Raw genomic sequence first — 20,086 nt, 5'->3', positions numbered from 1 at the left:
CATAGGGTGACAAGAGAAACATCGGTCGATATCACAGAGACTACTCATTGGAGCAATATAAATTAAAATGCGACAGAGATAGATCTGTTTAATAAAACAAAGGATTCTATTAATGACCATCAGCTCCCTGTAACGAATATTGTTCCTTACCAGGGAGAAGAGGGATGTAAAAGCATCTCTGGGAGCACTCGCTATGCGGAGTCGGCAGAATGTTCGAGGCACAATCCAACTGGGAAAGCCACCTGAGGGTGAACATCAGTGCAACCGGTACCCGTGGTATGAAGAGAAAAAAACATTAATTCGGATGGTTAGGAAATTTTTGTATGGTGATTACGTAAGTGAGCAAGGGTAAGCATCATCGAAACTCAAGAGGTAAGAACCCCACTTCAGTGAGAAAAGTATGTACGGGACGGATCCTGAAGGTACCAGTGGCCACTATACTCCACAATGATGTATTGTGCCCAATGATTACAAAAGAAAATGTGCCACTGAGCTGTAATCCTGGCAACCATAGTCGTCGAGATGACCAGAGCCCAGTAAATATGAAGTAATCCCATCCTAAGAGGTGTCGGCGAGAAAGCAGAAATTATTAAGCTTCCACACGCATTTAGTCTAACTGATGAACGTGAAACAGCTGTGTCAACTTTTTATCGAAATGGAGAACCAAAAATCGCGACTTTTCAACAACATTCAAGCGCTGGGTATCCAAATAGAGTTCGTGGTGGGTGTGATCCGTGGTACAGTGACAGAAATCCGTCACCAGCGCCTTCGGAGGAGAAAACTGGAAGCTATGGCAAAGCGTCCAAGTGGAGCTTCTTGTGATGATTCCTTGGAATTGGCGTTAAGCAATGGTTATATATTGGATCTATACCAATTGCAGAAGTCCTCGAAATACAGAGTGGGGTAAGAAGGTCACTAGCCAACTGATAGCAGTAAGGAACGGTGTCACACTTAGCATGGCTTCCTGAGGGACACTGAACTCTTGGGCCATTTAGTAGTTGAGCGACATACAAGTTCTATCATGAAGTAATCGAAGGGGTAAAAACTGACGAACAAAAGTTAGTTGGGAGTCTCGAATGCCCCGGTCATAGAGGATAAGTAAAATTTGATGGTGCCAAGCAGTGTCATAGTTCTTAAGCAGGTCACAAACGACTTATATGAGATGTTGTTTGGAACACGCTTATTGGACAACATTTTCGAATCTAATTAGATGGTCGACAGTGAATCGTTTTTCCCAGAAACCACACAGGTACGGAGACATAAAGCCTATGATTTGAGAACCCAGCATAATTGTTGAGCTACCATCTTTCAGGCAGTTTGCAGAACACGTTATTGAGGCTAATCGTCCGGTAGCTATCTATGAAAGTTGAGCTGTTCCCTACTTTAAGAGGCGGATTATGTCACCGTCACTCCATTCCAAGAGAAAATAACTTCCAGCAAATTATATTTAGGGACCTAGAGTATACGGAGTCTTTGGGTCGCATGATGAGCTTCAGATATTGGACCATCTGATGATGAATTTTATCAGGATCTGGAGCCGTATAATGAGACCAATTAAGAGCCTGAAGCAGTTTCCAGTCATTGAAAGCTTCAATAAACAACTCAGAATTACAAGGGGTAAACGACAGGGGAATTTTTCAGCTTCTCTAATGTGTTCAGAAGTTAGCCGACACTGGCGTGGGAGATCACGGCGTAGACATCTCCAAACACCTCGCCTATACAGTCTGACGAAGACTAGATAAATGTGACTGCAGAAGTTTACAACTGCCAGGTGGCTATTTGGATAGTCGAATGTGGCAAATGTCCCACTGGGCGGTGACAAAATCACCGGAAAGTAATCACTACAACAAAAAGCGTCGTATAGTTACCACTTCTGTGATGCCATGAGACTGAGGGAAGATGGCGTAATATCGATAGCCAAAACAATGCCATATCCGGCAAGAAAGTAGTTAAGATGCCGTAAGTGAGAAGACAGATCAAGGTCGGAAAGAAGTTGGTCAATGAGAAGCCCTTTATCAGCTGACGTGGTACTCCACCAAAGGGGGTGGAGTGCACTGAAATCCATAAATAGAAGGAAGGGAGGGGGGAGAGTTGTTGGCTAAAGGTGGAAATATAAGGTACGTAATCCCCCTGCGCAGGGATAAACAGACATTTCAAAGGGTAATCGCTAAGGTTGTTCGTTCTTACACTGCTACTGCTTTCAATGTGATCGAGAGGGGAATCCACTCAGTTAAAGCTTCACTGCGAAGCCGCATATAGACCCCTCCAGGAGCTCTCTTGGGGCCAGTATGCTTCCGACAGAGGACACAAAAAAAAATGGTTCAAATGGCTCTGAGCACTATGGGACTTAACATCTATGGTCATCAGTCCCATAGAACTTAGAACTACTTAAACCTAACTAACCTAAGGACAGCACACAACACCCAGCCATCACGAGGTAGAGAAAATCCCTGACCCCGCCGGGAATCGAACCCGGGAACCCGGGCGTGGGAAGCGAGAACGCTACCGCACGACCACGAGATGCGGGCACAGAGGACACAGTAACCTCAAAGAGTTGGAGAATGGTCATCAGTGAATTGCGTTTCTTGGAGAGCAACACAGGTCGCGAATCAGTAGGAAATCAGTTTCGCAGTTCTGGCACGTGACATTAATATCCATTGCAATTCCATTGAATTATCACGTAAAGGGGATCCTTGTCAAGCGTTATAGAGTCAGGATGACAGGTCACGCACCAGGATCACTGTTTGTCACTGGTGGTGGTGGAACAACATGGAGTAAACACAGATTCTGAGTCCGATAGCGTGCGGGGTTCTGACGTCTCTGACATCACCAGAATAGCCTTTTCTCGAGATTTCTTCTTTTTGTCCTTAACTGCTTTAGAGGGATGTAACTCTTGCGAAGGCTTATGCCCTGTGTAGCTAGAAATTGTAGAGGAGCAGGTAGCCCTGGGACTCTAAGTCCGGGGCTCCTTATACTGCCTGGTGCCAGAGTCGCTGGCCTATACATTTCTGGGGTTAGACACTTTGGTTTCAAATACTAAAACCATTTGAAACCTTGTAAATATGGGATATACCAAGCGAAATTCACAAGACGATTTTAGAAACAAAATCATGAGCCAATAAATTCAAAGGAATATGAAATAACAAGAACAAACAGCAAGGAACGATTATAGTAAGATAATATTTTTTTGATAAACAGCTAGAGAAACACGAGCAACATAACTATTTACAAACTTATTTGCACTATCCACCAACTTAAGTCTGTTCACAGTGAGATAAATAAAAGATGTAATAGTACATACTACCACTCTACTGAGATCATGTGACCATGTCGTGTGGCACCACTGGCGCCTATGCCCCTCCGCCCATTGTCCACTGTGCTGTACCTACTCAAATTTTATTTACGCAACGCCCCTCAGTCATGCCACACATTATTTAAAGCATTTTAAAACTACGAACATATAACGTAAAGTATGCAACATTATCCACGAAAAAAACGCCAAATCGCGAATATTCGATAAACGACAACCACAGCGCGGTATAGGTATAAAGACAGCGTAGTAATTTTGCAATGCGCATATTTTCATCCATTCAGTCTAGAAAATTTGCAGAGTATTTGTCACTCTTTGCGTGAAAATGATAGCCTCCTCTGTATCCCAGAAATCATTGGCCATAAACGTTGCGGTAAGTGTCAGAGGATAGTCAAATGAAAACAAGGAAGATGAAAGAAAAGTAAACAAACTGTTTATTGTTTCAAAATTAATCACCATAACTATTAATACATTTATCCCAATGTGAGACAAACACACAGTAACGAAAAAATTAGTGATCGACTTGGCGCAGTGGTTACGACACTGCACATCGCGGAGAACCAGTATTCAATTGACCATCCGGTACCCCAGACTTAGGTGTTCTGTGAGTTCCCCTGACTCGATTGTAGTAAAATCATGGATGGATGTTTTGTAAAGGAGCTTTATGCTCCGTCGCTAATTTCCTGGACTTAGAGTTGTAAAATTTCCGTAGGCTGCCGTAGACTACCGTAACTAGGAGTAGACTATGGTAGTTTTCCTAGTAGCTTTGGTCGGTTAATGTCGTATCCCCACTACCCGTACTTTGGGTGTGGTGTGTGGTGCATACCTAACAGACGTTGCCTCACAACGATCGCTCTCTTTACGTATGCGATCAGTGTCTTATTAGATTCCCTTAATCCGTGAATCGTCTCGAAACTGAGTGAGGATGTGTACAAATTGTGTGCGAAAAGTGCATTTTAAGTGTTGAACAATCTGGACGCTAAAGTAACGACATTAAAAGGTCAAAAACTTTTAGCAAACAAAAGACAGATCCACGAACTGTGTAGGTGGAAAAAAGCGGTGAACACAACCACAGTAAGGGGAAACTGTGATACACAGAAAAGACCGTGTATTTGTAAATAGTATGCAAATTTATGGCCAAAGTCCGTAGCGAGTGTACAAAACTGTTGAAATATCACAAGCGTATAAGTATTAGATGTACTGTCAATCTGCGGAATCCGCATAGAACATTGAGTAATGTGAAAACACGGAACATCTTCATGCTTAAAGTGACAGATGGACCAACACACAACAGAAAATCATAACGGAACACGACGATTGTATGAACGCTCTAGGAAGTGGAAATGCAGTGCGTGTGTGATGGGTAACCTAAGAAACATTTTTGTTCTCCATAGTAAGCGCCCTGTCTGTCACTTAAGAATAAACAACATTTATAGCAAAACTGAAATTGTCAATGTTTAATTCACGTTTTGTTCGAAAATTATTGTTTTGTGACGTGAAACAGAGTGATGTAGTAGTAAAAGTAAAGTAAACAATACAGATTTATCATATAGCACTAGAAAAAGCAATTTTCTCAACAAAAAGATAAAATATAAAAAATACGGCAAAATAAAAAGATATCAGACCTCGTTTCAATACTTCTTCGAACTTATATAAAACATGTTTATGCTAACAACTTTCGGACTTATCAGAAAATAACAAGAAACTGTTGTCTTTGATCACTGTTAAGTTCCATAGTGCTCAGATTCATTTGAACCATCTCTGATTACTATGGTTCAAATGGCTCTGAGCACTATGCGACTTAACTTCTGAGGTCATCAGTCGCCTAGAACTTACATTTAATTAAACCTAACTAACCTAAGGACATCACACACATCCATGCCCGAGGCAGGATTCGAACCTGCGACCGGAGCGGTCGCTCGGGTCCAGGCTGTAGCGCCTAGAACCGCACGTCCACTCCGGCCGGCTGATTACTATGAAGAAAGTTCAATTGAGTACAAAATAACAACAATGATTTTATATCCTCTTTATGTTTGTGCATGTAACTGTGCCTCCATCAAAAGTAATTGACGTTAGACGATCAATTAATTTTTATTACCTATAAAAAAAAGGTTCAAATGGCTCTGAGCACTATGGGACTTAACATCTATGGTCATCAGTCCCCTAGAACTTAGAACTACTTAAACCTAACTAACCTAAGGATATCACACACATCCATGCCCGAGGCAGGATTCGAACCTGCGACCGTAGCAGTCGCGCGGCTCCGGACTGAGCGCCTAGAACCGCTAGACCACCGCGGCCGGCTTACCTATAAAATGCTACTTATATACTGAAAGGACGCGAAATTCACAATCGATCAACACTAAATGATGTACGGTTCTAATTATGTGCAAGATAAACAACCAAAGAAACAAAGAGAATTCCTCCGCTCCCATTTTCCCTCTTACACATTTATTTATGTTTCTTTCCCTGACAATACTACCGGTAATCCTACCATTTACTTAGTGATTTATGTACTGCACCAAAACTATCCAACGCAGTTTTAGTATAGCGCAACTCCTCCTGGCCATCAACAGGGCTTTAAATCCCTGTCTGTGTTTTTTCATTTACAACACATACGACGTCCGACCATCAGGATTTAGATTTTCCGAGATATCCCTAAATCGTTCCAAGTAAATCCCAGAATTGTTTCTTTGAAAAGGCACGGGAGATTTCCTTCCCCATCCGTGAAATATACTGAGCTTGTGCTCCGTCTCTAATGACCTCAGTGTCAATGGGGCGTTAAACAGTAGTCATCCTCCTTCCTTTCCATCCTTTTTCTTTTCCGACGAAAACAACATTTTATTAATACCAACACTGTATCTGTGCTATGAATCATTCCTCCTGTCCTTTTAATCCCATTCACCCTCTTCCAGTCCATTCCCCTAACTTCCTTCAACCTTGAACCGAACGTATTACTATGCACTCCTCTACACTTCGCCATTCTTCATCGTTCGCTCCATGAATATAGAAGACTGCTGGCAGCTGCCCTGTTTATTTGCGTGACTGAGTAATGTGTGTTGCAGGTGCGAGGTGGCGTGTCCGAGAGACTGCGAGGTCGCTGCTTGGGCCGCCTGGGGTCCGTGTCGCCCGACGGAATGCAACCCTGATAACTTATGGTTTCCGCAAGGTGGGTACCTCCAAGCTCGTCCTCACCCTGTACCTGAGTATCTATCCCTGTTGTTGACACTAAAGATCTATAGCCGATAGCATTCTTCATGATTAGAGAAACTGCAAAATGTTGATTTACACACACACACACACACACACACACACACACACACACACATATTAGTGCCCTGACTCACGATAAGGTCTAGGCGTGGTTTGCCCAACAAGGAGAGAAGAGGTGGAACGCTATAGCTTGTTATCACCACACTGTGCTTGTCAGGGGTAGATCTCTTATTAATGGTCCATAGTGTGAAGAGATGTTTCAATGCAGATAGTTATCCGTTCGTCAGCTGGGCATGTTAAGTTATCAGTTCCTTTGCTGCTATCTGTGAAGTTCTCGCGGAGCCTTTGACTTCGTCCTCTACAATGCAAATAACAACAAACGCATTCACCACGTCATATTTAGCTCCACAGCGCTGCCGAGGGAATTGTGTGTCTGGCGAGAGAACGAAAAATTTTGGAAATACATCAAGTCAAAGAGTCAGCTATGCTGGACACAAGCAGAATTTTTATTATTATTATTGTTTATATGGTGTGTCTGAAGGTTTACCACATTTAGCGGTCTATGTTTCTATAGAATTAAGTAACAGTAAGTTTTCTCGTTATCTGACACTTTCAGATGAGAGTTGGCACACAAATGGGTCTTTTCCACTTCTGGGAACATAAACTGAAAATAGAGGGGTAAAATTCAGCTAAAACTTCTGGCTTGAATAGGGTAGGCGAGTTCTCTTGCTAGTTGGCCACTAGTTGCTGGGGAACTTTGTAAAGATGCCATGGTCGTGGACGTGCTGTGCCTGCATCGTTTGGTTCCGAATGACGTGTCGTAGACCTTCTATCCAGTTAAAGATATTGCTGGCGTGGTCGCGTATCCACTCAATGAGATGTTTATCTAGTAGTCACCTGTGTACTGCTCTCGTACTCATCCACCATAGGAGTTCTAAACTTCCCTTATGGCATTTCTGTTTCAGGATTTGGTGTTCTTTTATACTTAGGACACAAGTTGTCTCCATAGTGAGCTACCGTATAGTAGGGTGGGTTGTACAGTTGCTTTGTAAGGTCGATGCTTGTTTAAATGATTGAGGTCTCTTCTAAACAACATCAACGTCAGGGGTTGGATCATCTTAAGCTTCGTCTTCTTCTCCATTATATGAGTGGTAATTATAAGTTCCTAATTTAATCAAACTGCAAGGTATTTTGTTTGAGCCTTCTAAGGTATTCTGTCATCGTTTATCATTAATCTCGTGTCCAGTATTGGCCGTAATCTTTGTAGCTCGCATGGTAGGACCAAATTTCGAGCCTGTCCAGTTGCCGCTGCATCTGTGATATGTTACGTTCCATAGTTTAAAATGCTGTATCATCGATGTAGGGGCTCGTTACACTTGATTTTCCAATAGTACATCATTTATGTAAATATTAAAAAGTAAAGGCGACAGAAGAGAGCCTTGAGGGATACCTGCAACGGAATATTTATTGCCAGATGTCTTGCCCTTTAGTGGGACGAAGGGCTTTCCATCGTGCATGAAGGTACCCAATAACTCCACATAGCAATCTTAGATACGACTGCTTGTTAAAAGTCTCTCCAGAACGTTCTGGTGCCACACTTTCTCATACGCCTTTTTTCAGTGTCTAGTGTTGAGATGGATCTAGTGAAGGTATGAATGCTGTTATCCGGATGAGTTGGACTTCCACAGGAAACTTCACTTGGGAGCCGAGCATAACGCTGTGTTGCTCCAGTTGGGCAGTAATTCTATTGCGGAGAACCCTTTCAAGTATTTTTTCCATCACTGGTAACAAACATATCGGTCGATAGTTTTCAGATTTTGTATTATATTTTCCAGACTGCGGAATCGGGATGACTTGAGCTGTATTCCAGGTTTCGGGAAAGTACGCTAATAAATACAGCCGTTAACTATACTTGTAGGCAGCATTATAAGCTTTAGTGACAAATGCTTAAGTTCTGCACTGCAGATGTAATCCTTTGCGTCTAAATTGTTCTTGTTTTTCTGGATAATTTTCTTACCTTTTAAGGCGTCATCAGCGTAGGTCGACCCTGTGACAATTTCCGTGGAAATTTAGTGATGAGTAGCGTCACCCTTTCCTCTTCCTGTCGGAGCTAATGTTGTGCCTTGGCCGGAGATTGAGAAGTCACCGTCTGCCGGTAATAGATGTTTCCGCAAAGTTCCGCCTTCGCTAGTGAGTCATAAACAAGAACTTTTATTGCACGTTTGGCAGGTGTGGGTTGTCTGTGGCCTCTGACAACTCCCCATTTTTCTGTTGTGTCCAAGAGGAATTAGGCCATCTTGTTTGCTCAACATCTCTGCCTCCATTCTACTGCTCGTTGGCGAAGTTACCTTGATAGGCAGTTCATTTCCTGCCAGTGAGCCGGATTTCTGTATCACTTCCATCTTCTTCTGCTCCAGGTCCCTTGGATTTTTAATTCTTGTAATCACGGTGCAAATAGTTCAGCGTTCAGATCTGAAATCACAAAGGTGGTCTACACTATTTTGCTAGCTGTCGAGATTTTGATGCTGAACAGTTGGATTCTCTCGTCTGCGCATTCCTTGGAGTACATGTTCCGTTTCGGCCTGACATTGTTAGTGAAGTAGGAGCTGAAATTGTCCCAGTTGATTCGCTCGTTAGGCGAGGTTTATGTGAGAACCCTCCTCGTTCAACCACTCCAACGACCGGCAAATTATCGGAGGCTAGGTCATTAATGGTCTTCTGATGCAGATTAATATAGAGGTTTTGACGATGAGAATATCTAAAACATCCGACGTTTAATGACAAAAGTAAGGAGTCCTGGTTGGATGCGGTGGTCCATGCACAGTCACCTCTAAGTACTGTTCCAGATCATACAGGATTCACCCCTTGGGGTTGATCGTAAACGAATCCCAGGCCGTGTTCATCGCATTCAAATCGTCTCCAAGTAGTGTCTTGTCATACGTGTGGAGTAGTTGGCGGAGGTCATTTGGAATGAGGCAGGTATGCGACGAGTAGAGCTACTCCCCAACCGGCATGTGGACTGTGACAACTACCGCTTCCCAAGACATCATTGGCGGTAAGTCCTTAATAGAGTGGATGAAGGTGTTCTTGGTAAATACCGCGGTGCCCTCTCCCCTGCAACCAAGTTTATTAGTCCCATAGTCCTGCTTGTTCCGGAGTTTGGCGCATTCGGGAGGACGACGGTTCAATCCCGTCTCCAGCCATCCTGATTTAGGTTTTCCGTGATTTCCCTAAATCGTTTCAGGCAAATGCCGGGATGGTTCCTTTGAAAGGGCACGGCCGATTTCCTTCCCAATCCTTCCCTAACCCGAGCTTGCGCTCCGTCTCTAATGACCTCGTTGTCGACGGGACGTTAAACACTAACCACCACCACCACCGGAGTTTGAGCGGCGTAGTTTCCACTGAATGCGGCTGGAGAATAAGTAGGACGTCTAATCCCTAGGTGTAATGGATTCTCAAAGTTCCACTTCCGTGTTTTGAATCCATTAGCATTCCATGTACAGAAACGGATCTGAGTGGTGCGTTCTCTTTTAGCCATTTTATGGTGAGACGAACGCTTTTATAATACCCTCAACGAGGGTAAGTATGCTTGTACGTTTTTGTTGGAGCATTATCAACAACTTCCGAATGTCCATGAGAACGGGCGTGATAGCCCCTTTGATGATAATGAAATAGTTTTCAAGTCAGGGTCTGCTAGTCGCGAATATGTCTGTCGTCTACTCTGGGAGGAAGCTCGTACTTACTGTCAGTACTGCTGATTATGAGGTGGTTGTTGTTGCTGAGGCTGCTGCGTTTCGTGTGCTGGCTTTGGGCGTTCCTCAGAAAGTTGGTAAGGTCCTTGAATGTCGGCATGACAATTTTTGTGCGTCTGGGTGGTTGTGATCGGCAGCGGCTCGTCGTTCGTGGTTGTGGAGCGGTTCTTTGTATGTGGATAGCTTCTATACGAGACACGATCCTCCGGTTCACAACAGCGGCATTTATCTACACCCACCTTCGGCATTGTGGTCATGAGAGTGCTGATAGCCAGCGCAACGCACACAATTGGCGGAAGATGTTAGTATTTCCCCCTATGCTTGAAGAGCTGGCAGCACTTGCATTGGGATGGTCCCTCCTTCCGTATAACGTCTTCAACGCACATCCTAGTGTATATTTTGTGCCACAAATGTGGCAGCTGTTTTTGTCCTTCGGCAGAATCATGAAGTAATTGGGAAGAGGACACAAATCTTTGGTAGTTTCTTCTCGCTGCTTCTACTGGTAGACTGTGGCTACAGTAAATCGTTTCTCACGTACTGCTGTCGTCAGTTCGTCTAATGGAACTATTTCGGAAAAACCTTTCAGCAGCTTCTTTTCTGGAAGTTGATATGTGAAAATGTCGAGCTTGTGTTATTGGAAGAAAGCTGTAGCTGAACCGTGTACGAATCAAAGTGATACTCGATTCTGTTGAATTGGTAAATATCTTCTATTTCGCCCATTAAGTATATTTTCAATACAACACTAATTTCATGGTATATTTTTGTATAATAGATGGTGACAGATATTTTCTTCAGTGGTCGTGGAAATCATCCAACGATGGTTCCTGTTCTGCTGGTGGAATGTGCTATAGATCTTCCTGTTCGTCATCTTCTTTAGCCCTCGCTTGCGTGAGGTGTTGAAGTCGATTTGAGATTTGTAGTGTCTTTGCTCGTCGTTTGAGTCCGGTGTTCATGTGCCAGGTTTGTGCCGGCGTTTATATTGCACCGTTGTGAAGCCATCGTCGTCGATGTTTTTCTGTGCAACCTCTTCATGTTTAAGTCTCAATCTTCATGTTCCATATTTTGGATCAGTCTCTGTTCATCGTCTTCGTCTTTGATGTCGCCGACATCTCTATGGCGTTCCATTTCTATTTGTCGAGTAATTCCTCGAGTTGTTGAAGGGCGATTGGTGGGTGGCTGTCGTGGGTCGTTTTCTGTGTGTTACTTCGCTTGTCAGGTCGTAAGTAGTGCACCAGTTAGCTGGCGGCATCTCCTTGGTCAGTTTTTCGTGGGCTGATTTTTGCAGGAGTCTGTGAAGCAGTCAGTCGTAATTTCTGCTTCCGCCGTGGGACCGCAGATTTCCTCTTCTCGAATGGTGAGTGGTTTGCTACCTTGAGTGGTTTTGATACCAGTTTATAGGACGTACTTCCTGGCCTCGCACTAGCAGTCGTTGCCCGCCTTGGGGAACGCGGTCTGACCACCCGCCCGGGTAGAACCTTGTCCCCCCTTCATACCGTAAGCTAGCCATCCCCAACAGTCTGGCTAGTCCAGACTACCTCACCTGTGCCTGTGTTGAGACAAAACATGATAAGTGTGTGAAAGGAAGCTCCCTGGTTTTCAGGTGGGAAGACGCGATGAGGAAGCAGCTCACTGAGGAAGGAAATTTTAACTTAAACACGCTCGCGCGACTAGCTCGTACCTCTCTGGATTCCAAACGACATGTTGCACAGAAGTTCCCAAGTAACGTTTGTTGTGATGACTTCATTGAGACGCGAGGCGAGGCCCCCTGTGAGAAGGGCAAAGAAATTTCTTCACATTCTGATAAGGCTGACGATGCCAAAAAGGGTAGCGGTCGTCAGATATCCTTGCATAAAGCTATAACAAGCGCTACACAATAACATGGTCTGCTAGACCAAACGCAAGACCTTGGGACTTGACTGATGGCAACCACCAATTATATTTCTCACAAAAAAAGATAACAGTGGCAAATTAAACAACTATGCATGTGACAACCATGTTCGTTACTTTTGGTAAGTTACAGGGAAATCGATAAACAAAATATTCAGCCAACTAAGTCGTTGAATATCCAGAGTGCTGGACAAAGTTCTCTCTCAAAATTTATTCGTACAGTAAAATGGTGTTCGGTCCTGCAAGAGGAGTTTCATTAATAGGCACCAGGGAACTTGCTCGTGAAAAGCGCGCCTCTAACAGTGCAGTGTGGAGAGTACTGGTGGAGCAGCAGTTACACACTTTTCATAAACAATGTAAACAAGCAATGAGGCTAAATATCTTCAATCCAGAATTCAGCTCTTTGAATGAATTATTGTAACCCGTCGACAGATACCGGTGATAGTCACTTCGAACAGTAGCAGTAACGACATGTTGTTGCTTTAAGGTGTAAGTTCTTTACGTCAACAAAAAGACTAAATATTTATTCTGACCGTTAGTTCCTAAGCTCAAATTAATAACTTCAGGAGTTCAGGATTTTATACCATCTCAGTAATTTTTACCATTAAGGTACGAAATACGTTGTATTCTGCAAATATATCGATAGACATCTGAAACTATGATGATAAGTCCGCATGTCACTGATGAACAAATACTTGTTGGCTTTGTTCAGTACGCGCCACAATCTTGTCCACTGCTCTGTGAATATTGGCAAGTTCCTTTCTTTCATGTCTCGGAGTATCCGTGATGTCGCAGGAGTCAAACTCGCGGCGTTGGCCAGAAACCACATGCTCTTGACGACGTTCAGCGCAAGAGACAGTTTACGTAAACGTTAAGTTGCTTGATTTTGGGGGGGAGGGGGGGAAAGGGGGGAGGAAGGGACCACAGAACGTCATCAGTCCCATTACGCTAAGTACTATTTAACGGATTTAGTTGGAAACGTTTACTAGAGGAGCCACGTTAATTGTCTGCACCGCTACGTTACGAAGTCAATGTAAATAAGAGTCGCCAGTCTCTCTTTAACCCACGAGACAGGGTGAAACTTCACAAGGGAAAGATTCCGAGGTCCAACCACTGGAGTGGAATACGATCACCGCTAACAGTTCAGTACACCACCGTCAACAGGCTGTTAGTAATTGCCAACGATAATTACCACAGTAACAAACAGGAAAGCAGTTCAGAGTCAATAGGGAACGAGTCACATCAAAACACCACTCTTCACAAAGACACAAATATTATCATTGTGACCAAGTTTACAAGACCTACGAGTTCTAACACACAATGGTTTATCAATAAAAAATTGCTTGATGTTTCTCCAACACCACGAACTTGAGACAAAGTGATCATAAATGTCTGACAACCAAGAACATCACGAGGAGGTATCTGCTCCAATGACGTAACAAGACTTTTCATTGTAGTATCAATACGTATTAGAGCTACTATGACAAACAGGATTATTAGTAACAGAAAAAGTAAGATGAAAACAACCTCCTCGAAACTCAGTTTGACCTTTCAAAACATCAATTGAAACAGACGAACTAACGTTCATACACTACTGGCCATTAAAATTGCTACACCACGAAGATGACGTGCTACAGATTCTAAATTTAATGGACAGGAAGAAGATGCTGTGATATGCAGATGATTAGCTTTTCAGAGCATTCACACAAGGTTGGTGCCGGTGGCGACACCTACAACGTGCTGACATGAGGAAAGTTTCCAACCGATTTCTCATACGCAAACAGTAGTTGACCGGCGTTCCCTGGTGAAACGTTGTTGTATGCCTCGTGTAAGGAGGAGAAATGCGTACCATCACGTTTCCGACTTTGATAAAGGTCGGACTGTAGCCTGTCGCGATTGCGGTTTATCGTATGGCGACATTGCTGCTCGCGTTGGTCGAGATGCAATGACTGTTAGTAGAATATGGAATCAGTGGGTTCAGGAGGGTAATACGGAACGCCGTGCTGGATCCCAACGGCCTCGTATCACTAGCAGTCGCGATGACAGGCATCTTATCCGCATGGCTGTAACGGATCGTGCAGCCACGTCTCGATCCCTGAGTCAACAGATGGGGACGTTTGCAAGACAACAACCATCTGCACGAACAGTTCGACGACGTTTGCAGCAGCATGGTCTATCAGCTCCGAGACCATGGCTGCGGTTCCCTTGACGCTGCATCACAGATAGGAGCGCCTGCGATGGTGTACTCAACGACGAACCTGGGTGCACGAATGGCAAAGCGTCATTTTTTCGGATGAATCCAGGTTCTGTTTACAGCATCATGATGGTCGCATCCGTGTTTGGCGACATCGCGGTGAACGCAAATTGGAAGCGTGTTTTCGTCATCGCCATACTGGCGTATCACCCGGCGTGATGGTATGGGGTGCCATTGATTATACGTCCCGGTCACCTCTTGTTCGCATTGACGGCACTTTGAACAGTGGACGTTACATTTCAGGTGTGTTATGACCTGTGGCTATACCCTTCATTTTATCCCTGTGAAACCCTACATTTCAGCAGGATAATGCATGACCGCATGTTGCAGGTCCTGTACGGGCCTTTCTGGATACAGAAAATGTTCGACTGCTGCCCTGACCAGCGCATTCTCCAGATCTCTCACCAACTGAAAACGTCTGGTCAATGGTGGCCGAGCAACTGGCGCGTCACAATAGGCCAGTCACTACTTTTGATGAACTGTGGTATCGTGTTGTAGCAGCATGGGGAGCTGTACCTGTACACGCCATCCAAGCTCTGTTTGACTCAATGCCCAGGCCTATCAAGGCCGTTATTACGGCCAGACGTGTTTGTTCTGGGTACTGATTTCTCAGGATCTATGCACTCAAATCGCGTGAAAATGTAATCACATGTCAGTTCTAGTATAATATATTTGTCCAATGAATACCCGTTTCTCATCTGCATTTATTCTTGACGTAGCAATTTTAATGGCCAGTAGTGTATATTCAGGAACCACATTCAAAATATTACATTGCAGATACAAGTACACTATCATTTTAATAAGCGTTCAAGTGCCGTTCTCGGAGTCTTATTGTATCATTACACGGCGTCATCCTTTCAATTATATCTGTGTATATGTATCAGGAGCCAAGGCTTGTATCATTGGTTGCTAAGGTTACCGCGAGCGACGGCGGAGCGTCCGGGTGACGTCGAGCGAGACAGGCCTGCAGTGTCCGAGCGTGCGCGAGGTGCAGCCGTGTATGGATGCGGTGTGCCACGAGTGGGTGGTGGGCCAGTGGAGTCCCTGCCAACTGATCGCGGGCGTGCGCCACTGTGGAGAGGGCCGCCGCGCGCGACTCGTCACCTGCCGCACCATGTCCGGGGTGAGTATTCTACTGCACCATCCTCTTGTTGATGTTGATGATGATGATGATGGTGTAGTCGTCGTCTTCGTCGTCGTGGTCGTGGTCGTGAGTCCGAAGGTTTGTTTGCCTCCAATGTTGTTGATTTCCCGGAGTACTTCGACATAAACAACGACGATGCCCAAACCTTAATTAATGGCGGAATAGGCTGCACGTTCCGGTGTCCAAGTGCAGATACTAAGAAATGATTTCACTTACCAGCGAACCTTCTAGTTTTTTTCTGCAGAAGGTACAGTTACACTTATATCTTTACATTACATACATAACTTCACAGTAGGATATATTTTGACTTTAACGTATTCTGCGAACTAGGTCCAAGATATTGCAGACACCAGCCAGTCCCAATAAAACTGATCCACTGGTAAGAGCATTATGAAATCCACAAAGGAAAATGAAAATCTCTGGAAATACGTAATATTTATGTGGATACAAGGACACGCGAACATAAAATGTAATGAAATATTTGATTACCTAGCGTAGACCACCACGCAAAAGTAACATGTAAAAAAATATTATTACTCCATCAGATCTCAAGACTGCAGAACTTGAACAGCAAGACGCCAATGAGTAGACGAATATCAATCAGCGATCAGCAATAAAGGATAACATTTTGGATAAATGTAGCCAAACATATCCTGTCCTGTCCTGTTTCCACATAATTACGGCAAATAAAAGTTTATATGCTCCATATTTCGTGTTGGGTTGAATCACGGCTCATTTCCAAGCCATCTTGACCGAACACACGCCCTGGATGAATTATAGTGAGAGAATGTGGTGGAGTAACAGTCGGAGGTATCAAGTACATTTTTTTTCGAATATAAACTACATGTAAACCAGTAAATTAATTTCATGCAACCGTTCATCAGATCTCATCAACCATTAGCAACTAATCTATCAGCCCTATTTTATCAAAATAAGGTATTACCTTCCAACTAATTAGGAAATTTTCAAATAAATGTAAGAATATCAAGTACAACTCTAGAAGATTCCTAAGTCACTTCGGGATGGTTAAAAAAAGCGGGGAAGGGGAGCCTAGTTTGTTCAAGCTCTCCATGTTAGTCTATCTTGTGCAAGCATCTTCATCTTCTGGTAACTGCCACAGCCTGCCCACATTTGAACTTACATACTGTATTCAGAGGCTTGGTTTCCCTCTATAGTGTCCCCACCTCCCACCCTCACATTTTCCAAAATTCCTACAAGGTCGTCATGAAAAATAATGTCTCCGAATTTTTTATGTGAAAACTCTTAAATATTTTTAAATAAAATAAACGTTATTTACATTCTACATCTTTATTCTTCATGCGTACATATTTGCAGCCTTCTGCTGCTAGAGGGCTGGGATTGTGCAGTGTAACATGGCGGTGTGTAACGTTACTACGTCGGTGCGTGAGAAACAGCGGGTTGTAATCGAGTTTCTAACCTCAGGAAACGTTCATCGACGCATGGAGCGCCCTCTCCTCCAGCTTATGACGATGCCAGACCACGCACGGGTGCTGCGACATCTGCAGCAGTGCGACACCTTGGGTTCTCTGTCATTGATCATCTTCCATAGAGCCCCGACTTGGCCCCATCTCATTTTCAGCTGTTTTAAAGACTTGAAGAACACGTTCGAGGACTTCGTTTTGATAGCGATGAATAGGTGCAGGCAGAGGTGAGGTTGTGGCTCCGCCAACAAAGTCTAACATTCTACAGTGACGGTATCAGCAAACTGGACTTTCGTTGGGAGAAATGTGTTCATCGCCAGGATGGCTATGTTGAGAAATAAATAATTATATCGACATGGAGAACAAAGATGTGGAATGTTAATAACGTTTGTTTTATTTAGAAAGCTTTATGATTTTTCACCTAGAAAATTCGGAAGAAGTACTTTTCAGAACGCCATCGTGAACTCAATATTCCTTGATGAGTCAGAATGCCACTAACAAAACCCTTCTTTTCGTCTAGTTCTGACATAAATTTCTTTCTCTCCGATTCGATTCGGTATATTTTCATCAGTTATCCGGTCTATTCGTGTAATCTTTAGCACTGTGCTGTAGTGCCACATTATATTTTTGTCCTTATAGAACTCTTTATCGTCCACGTTTCGCTCTGTACATGGCTACATTCCTGCAGAATACCTTCGGATAGGACACTGTAACATTTAAAAATACGATGTTAAAAAATTTCTCCTTTTCAGAAGCACTTTTCTTAATATTACCAGTCTGAGTTTTATGAGTGGCGTTCAATAAATAATGCAACACATTTTTTTTGTCGGCCAATTTAGGTTAAAAAAATGCTGAACTTCTCGTGGAACATTATGGAATATCTCAGCTTCAGCCCCTATAGTTTCATGAAGTTCCGGTAGGTGGCGGCGCTATAGGAAGCCTTCAAAATAGCGTCTGTAACGGAGGTGTGTTCTAAGAAGAGAAATGTCATTAAGTTTCTTTTGGTGGAAAACCAGAGCATCACAGATATTCATGGACGCTAACAGAATGTCCTCGGAGTCCTGGCAGTGAATAAAAGCACGGAGAGCCGTTGGGCGGGTCGTCTGTCATCATCGCAACGAGGTCGCGCAAACCTGTCCAATCTCACGTCTCTTGCCGGCCGTTTTGGCCGAGCGGTTCTAGGCGCTTGTCTGAAACCGCGCTACCGAATTCTGCCTCGGGCATGGATGTGTGTGATGTCCTTAGGTTAGTTAGGTTTAAGTAGTTCTACGTTCTATGGGACCGATGATGTCAGATGTTAAGTCCCATAGTGCTCAGAGCCATTTAAACCATCTCTCGTCTCTTATCCCAAGAATAAGTTGAAAGCCGCACCCTTAGCCGGTATAGTCATAACAACATGGGGTTATTCTGTGGTTATTCTGTTTCATGTCATCGCTCATGGGGCAACAATCAACTCTGAAGTGTATTGTGCTACTCTCAGGAAATTGAATAAACGACTTCAGCGTGTCCGTCGCCACAAAATGCAAACGAACTTCTCCTTCTCCGTGACAGCACAAGACCTTACACAGGTCTGCCCACCCGAGAGGAGGTCACAAAACTTAATTGTACTGTTCCCCTCATCCACCCTATAGCCATAATCTCGCACATTCCGACTCCCATCTGTTTCGTCAAATGAAGGATGCACTTTGCAGGAAGTAGTACATGGATGATCTGGAGGTTGTTGATGCAGAAAGACGTTGGCTCCGGCGTCGATCGATAGAGTGATACCATGCGGGCATATGGGTCGTTCCAGTAGGTGGCGTAAACGCTTCTTAGTGAACATAGGTTATGTTGAAAAATGCGGTTTTGTAGACAAAAGAGTGGGAAATAATATGGTGTGTTGTAATCCTGAATAATACCAATCTCTTTCCCAAAAAAAAGTGTTGCATCACTTATTGAACGCCCCTCATATATCTTCTCTACGTCGAAAATCGTAAGTTATTATGCTGCCTATATATCAAAACTCATTTCCTACTAAAATTGTCTCATTTCCTGCTCTCATTCCTTCATCATCGCTTGACGTTATTTGAATACATTTCATTAATCTTATTTTACCTTTGCTTATATTCTTCTAATATATTTTCAACACGATACCCATTTCGATCAACTGCTCTTCCAAGTCCTTTTCCAGCTCTGGCAGAATTAAAATCTCATCGTCAAGCCTCATAGTTTTTCTTTTCTCTGAACTTCAATTTCCTTTTCATATTTTTCCTTGGTTTCATTTAATGCTGCCTGAATACACAGTTTGAATAATATCTGGGATCTGTCTCACTTCTTTTCAACAGTTACTTGTCTGTCATTGCCTTAGAGTCTTATAAATGCAGTCTGTTTTCTGTACAATTAATAGATAACCTCGCAATCCCTATGATTAATCCCTGCTACCTTCAGAATTTCACAGCGTATTCAAGTCAATATTGTCAAAAGATTCCTCCAAATGAACATGTGCTATAAACGTAGGTTTGCTTTTCTCCAACGTATCTTCAAAAGTAAGTCGTAGAGTCAGTATTCCCTCGCGTGTTCCTACATTTCATCGGAACCGAAACTAATCTTCCGTGCATATTAAAGGTAAATTCCTCAGTGTGGCTGCTACGTCTTCTGATTAAAGTTATGTTTACTGATTCTCATTACATTTACCACTGGAAGGACGAGCTCTTGTAACCTGCAGGGTTCGCAGAAAAAGGAAATAATTAACTCAGCCGGATATTATCTTTTTCATCTACAGACGTAGGGCTTTTTGATTTTTTTTCTTCGAGGAACGTTATGAAATTTACGTACTGTGAATGGAGATTGGCTAACAATGACGTATGTACAAGTAAAACACTAGTGTTTCTTGTGGTTAACTCAAAAGGAATTTTTGCACTTCACTTCGAATTTAAACAAACATACTGTAGAGTGTTGCCAGTGTACGAGGTGATAAATGAAAGTTTACGGCAAAAATAATTGCTAATTGTATTAATGTGTTGTAGCACATTGGTTTCGCGCAGACTGGGGAAGAAGATGGACAAGCTGTTTTCTAACAGGGTGGCGCACCACCATGTATCGGCT

At 43.4% G+C, this 20,086-nt stretch overlaps 1 protein-coding gene across 1 annotated transcript in view; it reads left to right on the top strand.

Moving 5' to 3' along the window:
* The window catches only part of LOC124721953 (thrombospondin type-1 domain-containing protein 7A-like), a 1,225,854-nt gene that overhangs the window by 862,804 nt on the left and 342,964 nt on the right, over positions 1 to 20,086 (top strand). The window contains exons 11-12 of the mRNA XM_047247119.1: positions 6,376 to 6,479; positions 15,331 to 15,539. Of these exons, the coding sequence (XP_047103075.1) occupies positions 6,376 to 6,479; positions 15,331 to 15,539 (313 nt within the window). The remainder of the gene's footprint in view (positions 1 to 6,375; positions 6,480 to 15,330; positions 15,540 to 20,086) is intronic.

Source organism: Schistocerca piceifrons, chromosome X, assembly GCF_021461385.2.
Source record: "Schistocerca piceifrons isolate TAMUIC-IGC-003096 chromosome X, iqSchPice1.1, whole genome shotgun sequence".
Classification (NCBI taxonomy): domain Eukaryota; kingdom Metazoa; phylum Arthropoda; class Insecta; order Orthoptera; family Acrididae; genus Schistocerca; species Schistocerca piceifrons.
Note: the sequence above shows the minus strand (reverse complement) of the source record. Positions and strands in the feature narration are given on the sequence as shown.